This window comes from Saccostrea echinata, unplaced genomic scaffold (assembly GCF_033153115.1).
Source record: "Saccostrea echinata isolate AGI-Se365-2 ecotype Australia unplaced genomic scaffold, CSIRO_AGI_Sech_v1 ptg000014l, whole genome shotgun sequence".
NCBI lineage: Eukaryota > Metazoa > Mollusca > Bivalvia > Ostreida > Ostreidae > Saccostrea > Saccostrea echinata.
The window spans coordinates 12,941,131-12,959,254 of NW_026889763.1; the positions used below are offsets into that span (position 1 = coordinate 12,941,131).

At 35.0% G+C, this 18,124-nt stretch overlaps 1 protein-coding gene across 1 annotated transcript; it reads right to left on the reverse strand.

The window, feature by feature from the left end:
• Positions 1-1,628: 1,628 nt before the first annotated feature.
• Positions 1,629-16,792, reverse strand: LOC133187238 (ras-related protein Rab-20-like). The gene is made up of 5 exons (XM_061322595.1): positions 16,692-16,792; positions 15,358-15,451; positions 12,393-12,449; positions 2,698-2,810; positions 1,629-2,451 (listed from the first exon to the last, which is right to left on the reverse strand). Exons 1-5 carry the CDS (start codon positions 16,715-16,717, stop codon positions 2,106-2,108), a joined length of 636 nt encoding a protein of 211 aa, XP_061178579.1. The 5' UTR covers positions 16,718-16,792; the 3' UTR covers positions 1,629-2,105.
• Positions 16,793-18,124: the final 1,332 nt, after the last annotated feature.

Below are 18,124 nucleotides of genomic sequence, written 5' to 3' on the forward strand. Positions count from 1 at the left end.
AATGTTGGATTTATAGATCAGCAACACTCTCCTTGGCTAACAGAAATTATATTTTATTTCAGTGACACAAAAGAGTTCCTGAAAATGATGTAATATTTCATTTCAAAAAAAAAAATACACATTGTAAAACACAAATGCCCCTGAAAGTAGCCAAGTTGTGATGTGAATGAAAGTTCCTGGGCAAACTATTTATATTGTACATTGTATGTGATATTAGTGGACAAAGAGATGTTTTTTATGCAATTACATCAAGTCAAGGAATTCAATACATAAATGCATTATACATAAAAAACAAAATTATAACCCCCCTCCCCTGAAAAAAAGATAAGTCCTAAATCTGAATGCAGATCATGCACTACAAGATTCAGCAGTCCCAACATTTCAGATATTCTACTATTTTGTTCAAGCTTTCACCCCCCTTAAAAAAATATCACATCCAATAAGAGGACATTATCATGATCTATGAGGAAAAATAAGTTAAAATCACTGGTGGATCTAAGGGGGGGGTGGGGGGGAGGGTTCCAGGTTTTTGCCAAGAGAGAGAGGATATAACGTGCCTTCTGGAATAAAATTTTTATTTTAATGCGCTTAAATATAAACTTATAGTTCACATCTTTGTCCATTCCACTTTCTAGATCACTTAGATAGTCCTGGTATTTCCTTTTGTCTGTTTACCTTCATATATATAGGCTAATGTGAAGTCAAGGTTTTACTTGAGAGTGAAGGGCCAGGTAAGGGGTATACATATGTAGGCTTATCCCCACCGGGGGGGGGGGGGGGGGGGGGGGGGGGGGGGGGGGGGGGGGGGGAGAACACCCCACACAAAAAAGAAATAAGAACAAAACTTTGTTAATGTTTTCCTAATGCACAAAAATATGTTTTTATTTGGTTGGATAAGTAAAATGCAGGTTGCTATAAGGATACGGCATCAAACAAAATGACAATCGCAAAGCATTTTCATTTATGAGTGAATGATAAAAAATATTCTTCTTAATTCAATATACTACCACAATGTGAGATTTCAATTTGATATCATCGAAATATTTTGGCAAGTTTGGCTTTATCATTTCAGGCCATCTACTGAAGGAACTAACTTAAATAGTCATTAAAGGGAGTATGCATATGAGGGTTTTTTTTCTCCCTGTGTGTATGTCTCTGTTTTAGTGTGTTTTTTTGGGGAGGGGGCACACTGGAACCCCCCTTTAAAAATTGCTGAATCTGCCTATGAAAATCAACATGTAGGAAATCAAGGACTTGTTGCAATCATCATCCAATCATGTACAATTAGAAAAGTTTCTTGTTTACAGCTATTAGGCTCCAGGAATAATCTGTTTACTATTACATGCTTATAAAAAATAAGGTTGTTAGGAAGAACTTTGTTTTATTAGTTTTTTTTCTTTCATTATGGCACAATGAAAAAAGATGGCCTTAAAACCTATAACCATTACATTTAAATGAAAATATACAGACATACCATTTCCGTATTTTCAGTAAATTAAAATATTTGGGTCGGTGCAGAAAATTAGAGTTGATTTGGTAACCTGTAACCAATCATGATTTTTTCCTCTAATTAGGTCTAAATCTGAAAGAAACCCATATATACTGACTTTCACATACAGATGTGGTAACACAGTTGGGTTTATGGTTTAATAAAGGTTGTAGGTACAAAACTTCAGAAGTAAATACATGACATTGTACATGTAAATGCACATAACCAAATCAAATACTTTTGCTAATACAGATATATAACATACAAAAATATAATAAAGGTTTTACATTTAGAATGAAATAAATAGAGAACATATCTATACTGTAAATAATGCTACAAATAAATGATAATTCTGGCCTAGTTTGGTTTAATCATGTCATATAGCAGTTAAATTTTAAACTGCAAACATAATACATTGTTATACAAACATGAAAATCATGGTTCAAAATGTTCAATAATTATGACTTTTAGAAAGATGCCCAGGAACTGAGAGATGCCTCTTGTCTTGGTGTAACTGACGATTGCAGCTGTATTCCATTCACTTTATAAAGAATTTTACTGTACACTAGGTACAACAATCTCCTCATTGATGGCAGCACTTGTTTTGAGAATGTCCCTATCTGTGGCAGCACTTGTTTTGAGAAGGTCCCTTTCTATCACTTAAAGACACTGTACTTGAATTCTGTGCATCACGAAGCTGTGCTTTGGACAAGGGAAGACAGTACTGAAAAATGTACTCAAAAACTTCCGAAACATTGTGTCCTGTTTTACTGGATGTTTCAAAATAAGGGTCACTGGGCAGTTTGCTGAGATCAATTTTTTCGTTGATTTCTCGGGCAAATTTCTTTCCTTCCTGTACGGTCACTTCTCGTTGACCTTCCTCTAACGCATCCAGCTTCATTCCAACTACAACCTTAATACAGTCTTCATTGGCAGCATCCAGTAAAGGGATGAATCGGGCCCTACAAATTTTGTTACAAAGTTCTTTACTAGGCTAGATATATTTCAATAACTTCTAAAATGAAAACAATTTAAACTACATAATATTTTGAATAATTTACCAAGTTATTTTTTATTGTCTTTTTTTATTTTCAATTTTTAAGTTGACCCAAGGAATTGTGCCACTTCAGTTGTCAAAAATTTTCACATTACATGTATATACAGGATTCTTCTCCTTATCTTTAGCCAATTACATTAAGGAGACATACCAGAGAGATTCAAATGTGCTGACAATGGACATGTCAAAAGCCAGGATGGCAGCCCCTGCATTCCTACAGTAGAACGTGGAGAGACCAGTGTATCGCTCGTCTCCGGCTGTATCCTACAGACAGGAAATCATTAACTAATCACTCTGCTTCAACTACTCTATATAAACTACATGTATGTGTAATAGTGTTGGATTTGTACAAAAATAAAGTAACAGAACTTGCCAGAATATATGTTTTAACTTTTATTTAAATTTGTTATTCAAAACCTAGATCCACCCCTTAGTTCTCCCTTACCTGTACATACATATATATTACCTAAGGGCATTGGTCAGGTGTTTTGGAAGTGGTTATTGTTATTTTGGTTTTTATTGGTTATTGATTTGAAAGGTCTGATTCTATTGGTTTTATTGACTGGGTTGGAGTTTTCCCGCTTTATTAAGACCATTCTTTGTTCAGAGGTTGATTTGACCAGACTATATATATATTAAAAAAAGACATTCTTGACTTTGGACAGATTTCCATTTCTGGTAAGTTACTAATATTATTTCATATTTTAAATGTTCATCCTATAGTATGCAAAAGCCATTTCCATTTGCACTTACTAAAGTGAATGAATGAATTTGAGAGAAAGTTATTTTATGATGTATATTTATTATTGATTACAAGATCAATATTAAGTATTTAACAGAAGTAATTTGATGTTAATCAGATTATATGTTTTTATGATGATCAAGATATATTTGATGATATTGTTCAAAGTGAGCAATTGATATATTTTTAAAGGGATAATATTTTTAAATAAATTGTATTAAATTACAGATCACCATTCATGTAGATACTTCTATATTAACAATTTGTGGGAAAGCCTATTCCCATAGAATGGTGAGATTTAGATTTATATGTTTTTAATCTGGAAAATATTTTTTTATGATATTATGGGAGTAATTAATATGTAAAGATTTATATATTCGAGAGTTATCTCCCTTTGATGACAATGTAAATATAAACGATGATAATTCAATAATTATCTTCATGTGAAATAATGAACATTGTGTGTGATAATTATTTACATTATATTTATTGTTGTTTTTATGATATTTACAGGGCTTACATAATACAACACAATACAACACAATATATATAATCACTCCACTGTGCAATAAATCTGATGAACCCTGACAGGAGTGTTGTGTTATATACTTCCATAGTGATACCCCTGTTACATTTTGGCGCCCACGTTGGGACACAGTGGCTTTGAGTGCAGACTGGAGACGAGTGTATGGTGTGTGGTACGTTAACGGATCCATGGAGATCGTCAGGCCGTCAGTGACGCATGAACTTACCTGTGATGACTGTGTTTATCCACCCAAGTTACAAACTTTGATCCGCGCCTAACAAGTGACATTCTGAAGGATCATCAGTGGCACCGGTGTAGTGCATTTGAGACTGCATGCAATAATTTAATCTGTGATATTTATCTTTATCAGCTGGTGAGTTACATGCATGTTTATAAACTGTAGATTTAACTTGGTGCACCGTTAGAGTTGAATATGTAAATATATATATTTTTTCTTTGTAAACAATTTAATATTCACGATCGATCAGTGGTTTATATTTTTGAATAGGCCTACATTTAGCTAGCTAGTAATATTTTTATAGATCAAAGTTGATCATTGTCTGTCTGTTCTGTCCGTCATAACTGGGTTTGTTATCATTTTTTTTGTTGTGCACATATTGGTATTAGAACTTTAAGATGTAAGAAGAACTGCAGTGAGAGTGAGAGCATGGGTAAGTTGTGTAATTAACAGTGCACACATTTCCCTCATTCCATTCCCAGTATTAATTAGTAGCTAACTGCTATATCTTTCATCTGACATTTTACAGACGAGACAGTAAGACTGCAACCGTTGAATTAACTAGTTATATTGGTCGTATTCAAGTCAGTTGATCTGAGTTTGTCGTGAGATTTTGTGAGGTCATTGTTGCTTCAGTGTTATCAGTGGTTTTGTAATTGTCTGGTAGTTAATCCCAAACACCCTATTACCCAAAATCCCATTACCTTTAAATTGTACATATTATTTATTGTTTACAGTAGTGTTTGTATAATTTCATTCGTATCAATTTAGATCGGGTTCGGTTTCTTATCCGCATTTCAGTCGAGTTCGGTTTTGTTTTGCGAATTCCGTTCGAGCTCGAAATCCGTTTCATTCATAAACCGGAAGTTTACAAAACGTGATTCGGTAATTCTTGATTTTTTTGTTTTCAGCACTTAAATTTTGTTTTAAAACTTCAACAACAATCTTTGCATTCAGTTTTTGTGTTCTTGTGTTGTTATCTCAAAGATTCCTACGTCTCAGGTAAATATTTCTGCTTAAAACCTTGTGTTTATTTGATTATTTGCACTTCATTTCTTCAGCATAAAATCAGCTGATTTTGATCGACAAGTAAGTTCATATTGACAAAATTATCTGTTTGTTTTCAGTATTGAAATTATTCGCTGATACTTTTGATTTGTTTTTGAATTGTTTCACGCTTACCAAACTTGCTTAATACAGTGCAAAGAATTAAAAGTTATCTTTATTGCAGGTTGTAAATAGTATTTTGTGTTTCAGCCATAAGATAAAATATTTTGAGTGCATTTATTGACCGGAAGTGCAACACTTAGCGGAAGTGCATCCTACTTTCTTTTTCTATTTATATTCTGACTTTGTTTATACTTCCCCAAAGATTATTAGTTCATTCTGAACTACCCTCCTGGAATTATTTGCAATTTTATTTCACCATGAGATAAATTACAGGTACAAACAGTTGCTTCATTTTAAATATTGTACTATATTCTGTAGGATATAAATTGTAAATATTTTGTACTATTATTTGTTGCTACCATACAATCATTCGTCAATCATGTCTGAAGAAGCAGCGATGACAAAGGAGGAGGTGAAGAACATGCTTATTGCCTGGAAGGCAATGAAGTTGAAGCCTAAGGCTGATACCCCACAGGACTTCATAGACTGGATGACCTCTACATTTATTAAGGAAAAACCTACAGAGACAACTGAATCTCCAAGCACCACAGCTACCAGTAACACAGCTCAACCTCCACCATCTTCTGGGAAACATATGCCTTACACTCCATTTCCACGGATATCGACTTTCTCAGGAGATAGTAAGAGTGATGTTACTTATGATGTTTGGAAGTATGAAGTGGAATGTCTCATCAATGAATCATATCATCCAGACACTATCCATCATGCCATTAGACGTTCGTTGAAGGGAGAAGCGAGTCGTGTCATAGTGCATCTTGGACCAGGGGCATCCACTCAAAGTATCATCAAGAAACTAGATAGCATCTATGGTACTGTAGCTGAGAAAGAGGACATCCTGTCCGAGTTCTATAGTGCTAGACAAAAGGATGATGAGGAATGTGCAAGATGGAGTTGCAGATTAGAGGACATTTTAAGCAAAGCCATACAGAAAGGACTTATTGCACAGTCACAGTCCAATGAGATGCTACGGACAATGTTCTTCAAAGGATTAAGGCCATCACTGAAAGATATTTGTGGACATCTCTTTGACAAGACTCTCAACTTTGATGAGCTCAGATCAGCAGTGAGGAAAGTAGAGATGGAGCATCAACCTCAAATCAAAGAGAAGAAATCAGCAATTGCAAAAGCTGCAACACCTGCTGAACACTCTACTGATAGACTTGATGATCTTGAGGCAAAGATTAATCAACTGACCACTGCAATGCAAGGATTTAAGGATCGTCAGTACACTTACAACAGACGATTACCACAAACATTCAGTGCACCTAGACCATCCTATCAAAGAGGTAGACAAGATAGAGTTTATAGAGGAGGATACAAACAGAATCCTAGGATACCTCCACCTCAGGTCACACATGATGATGTGCAGGAACCTCAGAGATATAGGAGGAAGGAACCACCTACTTGCTATAGATGTGGACAAGTCGGACACATTGCAATCAGATGCAGGGTAATGGTGGATCACAGACGCCAGGCTTTAAACTACAACAAGTCAACCCCTGGGGACGAGGAGTTGGCTCGAGGACCAAGAGTCCCAGAACGGAAATTATAGGAAAACCAAATGAGATTACAGTTGCCATCAACGACACTCAGTGTACTACTCTTCTAGATACTGGTGCTACCGTATCTACCATTAGCCAGTCATTTTATGATCAATACCTTCAAGATGTAGAGTTACATCCCATTGAAGAGGCTATTAATATAGAATGTGCTGATGGACAACTGATGCCATATAGTGGTTATGTGTGTGTCAACCTAACACCATTTGGTATTCCAACATTGGACAGACTCCAGGATTGTTTATTCCTTGTTGTTCCAAATAGCAACTACAATATGCATGTTCCTGTGCTTATTGGAACCAACATAATCCAGAGTCTTATAGATGTCATAAAGGAGGAATATGGATCCAGATTTCTTCAAGAAGCAGCTTTAACGACACCCTGGTACTTAGCCTTCCGCTGTATTGCTATTAGAGAGAAGGAATTAAGTAGGAATGGGTATTCACTAGGCTTAGTGAAAAGTGCAGAGACATCCAGAGTGATCATTCCTCCAAACAGCAACATTACCATCAATGGGTACATTGACAAGAAGATTCCTTACCACAGATGTATTGTTATGATGCATGAATCTAACAAATCCTGTATTCCAAGTGATGTTGACATTGAGGCAACTCTCCATCCTTATCTGTTTGAGGATCATCAGATAATGCCAGTAAACATCAACAACGTCACAACTAGAACCATCTCAGTTTCACCAAAGAGCGTCATTTGTGAGATTCAGCCAGTAGAAATACAGGATACAGGACCAACATCTAGTGAATCTTCATCAGTGTCACCAGAATTAGAAGACATTATATCCAAAATTCACTTGCCAGAGGATATATCAGATGAAGAACAGCAAGCATTCAGAGAATTAGTGGAGTCATACCAGGATATATTTTCCACAGGTGCTACAGACATTGGAACAACAGACAAAGTGAAACACAGAATTGAACTTGATGACTCAACACCATTTAAGCAAAAGTACCGACGAATTCCACCTGCTATGATAGATGAAGTCAGGTCGCATATTAAAGAGTTGTTGGCAGCAGGAATTATTAGACCTTCACACTCACCTTTCTCCTCCAATGTCGTACTGGTCAGGAAGAGTGATGGATCTCTACGACTCTGCATAGATTATCGACAGTTGAACTCCAGAACTGTAAAAGACAACTATGCCTTGCCCAGAATTGAGGAGATACTGGACTCACTATCAGGAAACACCTACTTCAGTGTTCTCGATATGAAATCAGGATACCACCAAATAGAAATCGAAGAGCAGCATAAAGAACGAACTGCATTTACTGTGGGCCCTCTTGGATTTTATGAGTTTAATAAAATGAGTTTTGGCTTAGCTAACGCACCTGCAACTTACCAACGTTTACAAGAGCAATGCTTAGGTGATTTACATCTTAAAATTTGTTTTATATATTTAGACGATTTAATTATTTTTTCAAAATCTTTCAGGGAACATATTAACAGATTGCAGCAAGTATTCCAGCGTATCAGAGAATATGGGCTTAAACTTTCTCCCAAGAAGTGTTCACTCTTCAAGAAGAAAGTTAGATATGTCGGACACATCGTGTCTGAAGATGGGGTTGAGCCAGACCCAGACAAGTTGTCGAAAGTCAAAAACTGGCCAGTTCCAACAAATGCAGAGGAAGTTAGGCAATTTTTAGGCTTTGCGGGTTATTACCGTAAATTTATACAGGATTTTGCCAAAATTGCCAGACCATTAATTGACATTATGGCTGTTGGAAAGAAGTCTAGAGGGAAGCAGAAACCAGACCCAAAATGGAAATGGGAACAAGAACAACAGGAGGCATTTACTTTACTTAAGGATAAGCTTACTTCACCACCTGTTCTAGGTTATCCAGATTTCACCAAACCATTTAAGTTGCACACGGATGCTTGCCAGACAGGTCTTGGTGCAGTATTATATCAAGAACAGGAAGGAAAAGATAGAGTCATTGCATACGCAAGCAGAGGATTGAGCAAGTCTGAGAAGAACTATCCAACTCACAAGCTTGAATTTTTGGCATTGAAGTGGGCGATTACTGAAAAATTTTCCGACTATCTACAAGGAAAGGAATTTACTGTCTACACTGACAACAATCCACTTACCTATGTTCTTAGTACTGCAAAATTAGATTCTACTGGACATCGTTGGATTTCTGCTTTGGCCTCCTTCAACTTCAAAATTTTATACAGACCGGGAAAATCAAACACAGATGCGGATAGACTTTCCAGACTCGACAACACAGAAACCATTGACAGCGACTCTATTAAAGCTATATGCCAAATTGGACAGCCATATGCAGAGACTTTAGCCATAGATGATGCTATTTGCCAGCTTATGCAGCCAAGTTTAGAAATAGCAGATCATCTGGACATATCAGCTATTCAAGATAAAGACCCTACTGTTTCTTTCTGGAAAACCCAAGTGGAATTAGGAACCAGACCAGATAGGGATTCTTTGAACACTGAAAATGACTTGATTTTCTACAGAAATTTTTCCAAATTCAAAGTCAAAGAAAACATCCTATTGAGAGAAGTGAAAACAGAAGATAGCACCATCCATCAATCTGTCATTCCCATGTCAACCATTCCAACTGTATTACATCACCTGCACAATAAGATGGGACATTTGGGCAGAGACAAGACTATTTCATTAGTGCGACGACGATTTTATTGGCCAAAGATGCAGAAAGATATCATCGATTGGATTGATTGCTGTGAAAGATGTATAAAGACTAAGACAAGTGACCAGAAAGCTGAATTAGTTAACATCCAAACATCCCAGCCACTGGAACTTGTATGCATGGATTTCCTAACTTTAGAACCAGCAAAGGGAGGAGTACAAAACATCTTAGTCATTACAGACCATTTTACCTGTTTCGCTGTAGCAATACCTACTCGAAACCAGACAGCCAAAACAACTGCTGAAGCTATCTTCAATCATTTCATTTTACATTACGGAATTCCAGAAAAACTACATTCGGATCAAGGAACAAATTTCTGCAGCAACATCATTAAAGAATTATGTACTCTGTTAGGAATTTCCAAATCAAGAACAACCCCCTACCATCCGATGGGTAATGGTATAACAGAACGCTTTAATAGAACTCTTCTTTCCATGCTGAGAACTTTAGAAAACTCCCAAAAGCTTGATTGGAAAAGTCACATCAATTCCTTGGTTCACGCATATAATGCCACAACAAATGATTCAACAGGATTCTCGCCATTTTACTTAATGTTTGGGAGAGAGCCTAAATTACCGGTTGATATCATCTTTGGATTTCCTCAGCAGTCAGATGAAGAAAAATGCAATACTAAATACATCAACAGATTGAAAGAACGACTACAAGATGCATATAAACTAGCTAATACAGCAATAAAGCATTCCCAACAAAGGCAGAAGGAAAACTACAACTTAAGGGCAAGAGCGGCTACTGTACAGGTCGGAGACAGAGTTTTGGTGAAAATTGTATCGTATGATGGAAAGCATAAGATCGCTGATAAGTGGGAAGATGAGCCTTATGTAGTCGTTGCTCAATCTAATAAAGACATACCTGTTTACAAAGTTCAACGAGAGGACGGTGAAGGAAGATGTAAAGTTCTACATAGAAATTTATTGCTTCCAATAGGTTCTAAATTACAGAAGTCTACACCTCCTCCATCAAAACCACCAAGATATAGAAAGAAGGCAACAAGAAGAGAATTTCCAATAGAAACAATAATTTCTAATGAGAATTTATCAGATTCAGATAGCGAATTTTCTTTTATAGGTTACCCTATAAGGCAGTCAGAAAATTCACACCAAGGAATTCCCAGTCAAGATGGTGACGACCATTCTTTGACTGAGGAATCTTCAGTTATGGATTCTGGAGAGGACGCTCTCCACCAGGATGAGCCTGAGAACCATGCTGAAGAGGATGAAGAGCAGAATGATGATGTTGATGAAGTTGACGATGATATTGATGATGATATGCCTTCGCATGCTGATGATACTGTTCATCAGGAGCAAGAGCCTTCAACACAAGATACCCAAGTACCAGTACCAGCACCAAGGAGATCAACTAGAAACAAAAGTAAACCACCTTGGACAAAGGACTTTGTGATGATGAGCCAGACACAGCCAGACTGGTTACAGAGAGCCAATTTTATCAAGAGTTTGATGGAACAAGGAACTTTAGAGAGTGTTGACTCCAGTGTTTGCCAGTTAGCCTTGTTAAATCTTGTGTCTGCATCATCTAAGTAATGTTTTAATTGTATATTATGTATTTTTATGCTTTATATTTCAGGATTATAGTTTCCCATTTGAATGACGTGGACGTCATTCCGCGACCGGGGGGAGATTGTAATAGTGTTGGATTTGTACAAAAATAAAGTAACAGAACTTGCCAGAATATATGTTTTAACTTTTATTTAAATTTGTTATTCAAAACCTAGATCCACCCCTTAGTTCTCCCTTACCTGTACATACATATATATTACCTAAGGGCATTGGTCAGGTGTTTTGGAAGTGGTTATTGTTATTTTGGTTTTTATTGGTTATTGATTTGAAAGGTCTGATTCTATTGGTTTTATTGACTGGGTTGGAGTTTTCCCGCTTTATTAAGACCATTCTTTGTTCAGAGGTTGATTTGACCAGACTATATATATATTAAAAAAAGACATTCTTGACTTTGGACAGATTTCCATTTCTGGTAAGTTACTAATATTATTTCATATTTTAAATGTTCATCCTATAGTATGCAAAAGCCATTTCCATTTGCACTTACTAAAGTGAATGAATGAATTTGAGAGAAAGTTATTTTATGATGTATATTTATTATTGATTACAAGATCAATATTAAGTATTTAACAGAAGTAATTTGATGTTAATCAGATTATATGTTTTTATGATGATCAAGATATATTTGATGATATTGTTCAAAGTGAGCAATTGATATATTTTTAAAGGGATAATATTTTTAAATAAATTGTATTAAATTACAGATCACCATTCATGTAGATACTTCTATATTAACAATTTGTGGGAAAGCCTATTCCCATAGAATGGTGAGATTTAGATTTATATGTTTTTAATCTGGAAAATATTTTTTTATGATATTATGGGAGTAATTAATATGTAAAGATTTATATATTCGAGAGTTATCTCCCTTTGATGACAATGTAAATATAAACGATGATAATTCAATAATTATCTTCATGTGAAATAATGAACATTGTGTGTGATAATTATTTACATTATATTTATTGTTGTTTTTATGATATTTACAGGGCTTACATAATACAACACAATACAACACAATATATATAATCACTCCACTGTGCAATAAATCTGATGAACCCTGACAGGAGTGTTGTGTTATATACTTCCATAGTGATACCCCTGTTACATATGCAAGATCTTTTGTGGTAAATTGCCATTTATCAATTTTTTTAACATTTTTTGCTTCTTGATCATTAAAGCCTACAAGCAAATGGAAAAAATATATATAAAGGAACAAAAAACCTAAGTATTCAAATGTTTGTTCAAATGCCAAATTCTTTCATTTTGTCTAACAGCAAATGTTGATGTGGGAAATGTAAGAGATAAAATTACCCAGATGGCTATATTGTATGGTCCCCACTGTTTAAGGAAGAAAGCTGCTCCAATTGTCTGTAAAAAGTCCAAATTTTTAATAATATATTTTTACATGTTTCAATTTAAGTAAAATTTCCTGCATGTAAAAAGTCTTAATTTTATGTCTGTATAAGTACAAGAGGCCCTATGGGCCATAATGCTCACCTGAGTCACTATGGCCCTGCTGTTCTTTAGCAGCAGTTTGTTTTCCCTACATATTTCTATGTAAATATGTTGATCACGTATAGTGCTTCCCCCCCCCCCCCCCTCCCCCGGGTCATGATTTGAACAAATCTGAATCTACGCTATACCTGAGGAAGCTTTGATCTTATAAATTTGACTAATCAATGAAGGCTTTGCTGTTCTTGAAAAGATTTTTAAAGAATGTTCCAATATACACTAGACAAAATTGCTAAATTAAAATGCACCACTTAATATTTTTATCTGAAAATATGACATCTGCCTCATTGACACAAATAAATCTATTATAATGCCATTTTGCCTACTGCTGATGTCTTTATTTTAATGTAACATGCTCAAATAACATTCTTGCAGGCAAAAAAATTTCCGCAGCCAATTGTGCACCTTTTGTGCACTGATAAAAGCTTGTAGGTCACCCTATGGTCAGAGAGGTTGCAATAGCAATGGTGATCCTGTCTCTCAAACAATGTCAAGCAAAATGTCTAACATGTTGCCCAGTAGTCGCTTAGTGCATTGGCCTCAGTATTGGTTTATCACATGTACAGAATACAATTTCAAAGACCCCCCCCCCCCCCCCCCCCCCGCAAATTTTATCCCTCTTAAACCTATGAGCATGACTTTCATGCATTTCTATGAAATGATTACATTTCAATTATCATTACAATTCAATTAACAATTATCTATTTACCAGTTTGGGCATTTAAAAATCTTACATTTAATCATGGTAATATATTTATATATTTGATACATGTACAGTACATCTTAAACAACTTCTGAAAAGATGAAAATTAAATTTTCTTTGATACTGACTTTGCAGTTTTGTCTAGTGTATGTCTATGTAAAACTTTGATCACATATTGTGCCCCCATCCTATCCTAGGAGGTCATGATTAAAAAAAATTCACACTTACACAACCTTCCATATAAATACCGGTATGACTAATCATGGGTTTGCTGTTCTTGAGAAGAACATTTTCAAAATTTTTCCTTTTTACTCTTTGTAAAAATGTTGATTGCCAATTGTGGCCCTGTCCTAACCCAAAGAGTCATGATTTAAACAAACTTAAAATCTTCACTATGTAATGAAGCCTTCAAAAAATTTTCAGCTTTTCTGGCCTAAGTGGTTCTTTAGAAGATTTTTAAATCATTCCATTTAAATAAGTTCCATATTGTATTTTTAATTATCTCACCATGAAAGCTGTGGCCCTTTGTGAATCATCTTCATTGAAGGATGACAGAGTGGTTCTTGAGAAGAAGTTGAAAATGTGAAGTTTACTGACAACAGATGACACATGGCGACAACAGATGGACATCGGACATCCTTCAATCAGAAAATCTCTCTAAAGCTTTCAGCTCAGGTGTTTAATGTAAACCACAGTAATTATTATCATTTAATTCATACAACCTAACCCTGTAGCTTATTATTAGTAAACCTTGCATGTTGTTGAGAAATAAAATTTTATAAAATTATCATAAAACTAATATGTATAGTACAAAATTGTTCTCAGTGTATGCCAAAAAACTCATAAGTAATCAGAGATACAGAGCTCACCTCAACGAATGTTGTCTTTAAGTAAGGCAAAGTCCCACACTAAACAAAAATCTAGTAGTGTGCATTCCTAGATGCAACATTTATGCAATTTTGGTCTGATAGGGCTTGCAGTACTTGGGAATGGACTTGTCTAAAAACTTTAAACTAGTTACTCATCCAGTAAATGCAAGTCAAATCCAGCATCTGAGGCAAGTTTGAAAGTGTCCGTCCCTTGATGCATCATCCATGCAAGTTTGGTTCAAATAGGCCTTAAAGTTACTTGAAAATGAGATCTGCTCCAAAATCTTTAACCTGGTCATTTATCTGGAAAATATAGGTCATATCCAGCATCTGAAGCAAGTTTGAAAGTGTTTGTCCCTTGATGCATCATCCATGCAAGTTTGGTTCAGATAGGCCTTAAAGTTACTTAGAAATGGGATCTGCTCCAAAAACTTTAACCTGGTCATTTATCTGAAAAATACAGGTCATATCCAGCATCTGAAGAAAGTCCCGTAGTGTGCATCCTTAGATGTATCATCCATGCAAGTTTGTTCAATATAGGGCCTTAAAGTTACTTAGAAATGGGATCTGCTCCAAAAACTTTAACCTGGTCATTTACCTGGAAAATACAGGTCATATCCAGCATCTGAAGAAAGTCCCGTAGTGTGCATCCTTAGATGTATCATCCATGCAAGTTTGGTCAACATAGGTTTTATAGTTATTAGAAGTGAGATCTACTCCAAAAACTTTAACCTGGTCACTCATCAAGAAAATGTAGGTCAGATTTAGCATCCAAAGAAAGCCTGGTAGTGTGCATCTTTAGATGTATCATCCATGCAAGTTTGGTCAATATAGGGCTTATTATAAGTTACTTGGAAATGAGACCTGCTCCAACAACTTTAACCTGCTCCAAAAACAATAACCTGGTCATTCTTTAGCTAAAATTGTATGAAACCTTGACTGGTACAATGAAAAACACTAGAAGCATCCTCCATGCATCTCTGATTAATATAGGGCCTCGAAGTACATGAAAAGAAATCTACTCCAAAAACTTTAACCTGGAATGCTGATGCCGAGGGTATTACATAAGCTCCCCCAATTTTGTTGAGGTGAGCTATTTAGGAAATTTATGTGTATGTTTCTTCTAATTAATTTTAATGTACATTTAGGGATAAATCAATCAAAAATTGAAAGAATACAATTGAAAGCTTACAGCTTCATGCTGTTTAAACTCTCCATCAATGTAGCGTCCAATGAAAGATGTTTTCCCAACACTATAGTCCCCCATGATGATCACTTTAAGATCCCTAACAAGAGAGAACAAAAAAAATTGTTACCAATATTTTTTTTTAGAATAAAATGCATTCTGATTTATACATATTTCCAACTAATATGATGCTGTAAAAAATATCTTGCTTTTTTCACAATTAAGCAAGATAATTAAAAAATAAAATTAATGAAGTAAATCAAAACAAATTAACCAAATGTTATGGTCACAAATATGGTTATTAATAAAGAAATGAGTTATGAAATATTAAAATAATTGTATAAGATGAAGTATTAAAGACTTCACAACCACTTCCATTGCTATTGCATTCAGTAAAACTAATAAGTTTAATACATTTCTGAATATAAGAATACTGTACAGTTGTTTTACAAAATTTTTCACACTCCTCACTCTTGGTAATTATACAGTAATTGAGCTATGAATAAAAAAAGGAGTATTTCTGGAATTTATTTTTTTTTTTTACAAAGTGTAGATATTTTAGTTTTTGTATACATATTTCACAATAAGAAAAACCATAATATACCAGTATACCAATAAAACTGTACATCCCTATTCAATATTGTATCTCAGTTAATACATAAAAAATATTTTGAAAATTTGTAAGTCTCTGTATTAAACAATGCTTTTGGAAAGGATGATGTAATGTTTCAGAATTTATTCAAAGAAATATATAAATGGTTAACAGGTTAATAAAATGGATTGTGATTTAATGAGTTTAACATGTAGAGCAACTACGCATTTTGTTTGCTTCATTGATTTTTGATGGAATTATGGCCTTTTTAATTTTTAAAGGGAGTCAGATTACACTTGCTGGTAGAGGACTAGTTGCATGAACTGTTCCTTATCCAAGCACTCAGCACTTTAAAGTGAAAGTTGCAGGTCTTTCAGATAAGACTTGGCTTTATCATCTATTTATTTTGTTAAAAATTGTGACTAGACAAATTCTATCATTAAACTGAGTGAATAGGACAATATTTTAACTATAGAACACAGGAAGTTTCTCGGTGCTGCTGAAATGCTTCATATGGCCAGTGCACATAAACAGGGTTAAGAATCTATTGAATTCATAAAATATAGGCCTATTTAAAACCAATTAATGTCTCTGCACAGACTAAGGCTATGATCTTTTAGCACTCTAGTCACTTTTCTGATTTTAAAATGTCACCTTATACAGCTGCTGCAACAGTTGCAAGGGTACCCACCCCACCTCTTCATCTACCTGTCTACCATAATCATACCGCTTCCAAATCATTACTTACGCTTTTTTCTTTGGTGCTCCAGCCATTGTCTGGTGTCCTTTCTTTTATACTGTAAAATAAAGAATAAACTTGTCCATATTCTTTTCGGTGGGCATTTTATCGCTGTTTTTGTGAATGACTGTGAGTCACTCCCACCTGAAAAACAAAACGGATATGAAAAGCGCTGTCTAAGTCTCGAGACCTATTCCGTGATATTAGCCAAGTTCCGGATAATAGATGAAAATATTTTATTCGCATGACATCCTCATCTCTCTCTATCAGGAACGTAGTATCAAGGGGGAGGGGACAGGGGGGCCTGGTTCCCCTACCTTTTATTCCAAAGGTAACTTAAGTCTTTTTACAATTGAAAATGTTCACTGAAAGGCTGGTTGTTACCCCCCCCCCCTCTTTTTTCGATCAGCCAGTGTAGCGTAGTTAAGGTAAATCATGGTATTTGATATCAATAAAATTTGGTGAAGTTGGATACCCCCCCTCCCCCACTCTCACACACATGAATTAGGATTTCCTAGTTTGGACAAATTTCCTTTTTTTTCGATTGTCAGAGCTTTTTTTTTTTTTTTTTTTTTTTTTTACAGATAAGTTGTCATATATAATATTTGCAACACAGGGGAGATTGAAGATGGATTTCATTTTCTATTCAGCTGCCATAAATACAATAATCATAGGTTAACTTTTGAAAGGAACTTGATGAATTTTTTTCAAGGAAAAATATCTAATATGTCTTATACTCAAAAAGTTAAGCTTTGCTTTAATAGCCATTGTCCAGAAATACTAAAAGTAACACACTCACTTATTAAAAAATGTCTTGTATCTAGAAATGATTGCATTACATAATTATTATACAAATAATCGTATGATTTATAATTATGTATAGCCTCACATTCTATACTAAAATATTGTATATTTATGAATGAACAATTGATGATTCTTATAATGTGTTGTGCCTTTGCCAATTATTGTAATTGTGTTTGTGCCAATAAATATTTGTATTTGTATTTTTCTGAGTCTCCAATTTCTTATTGATACTACGTGCCTGCCTGTAAATTATACCCCCTCGTGATTTTGTGTTCACGTGCTGTATTTCACATCTGTACAACATGTACATGTGTATTATTTATTATTTTCTTCCCTTTTCAACATTCTAAATATCACAATGGCGGCCAGCAACGAGTTGTTTATTCATAGCATTAATACATGCATATAGTGCATTGAGTACACATGAAATCGTCCGTGCATTCACCCAGGAAAGTTTCACACTAAACAAATTGTGACCTGTGAATGATTATTACTAGCTCATTGTCATTTGATTCAACAACAGTCAACAATTTTCGTCATAGTATTAATTCGTAAGTAAACAAGGTCTTTGTTGTCCTTCTCCACGAGAAAACAAGGGAAGGCACGTAAAATATCAAAATCGTGAAAAACGCCTGGAA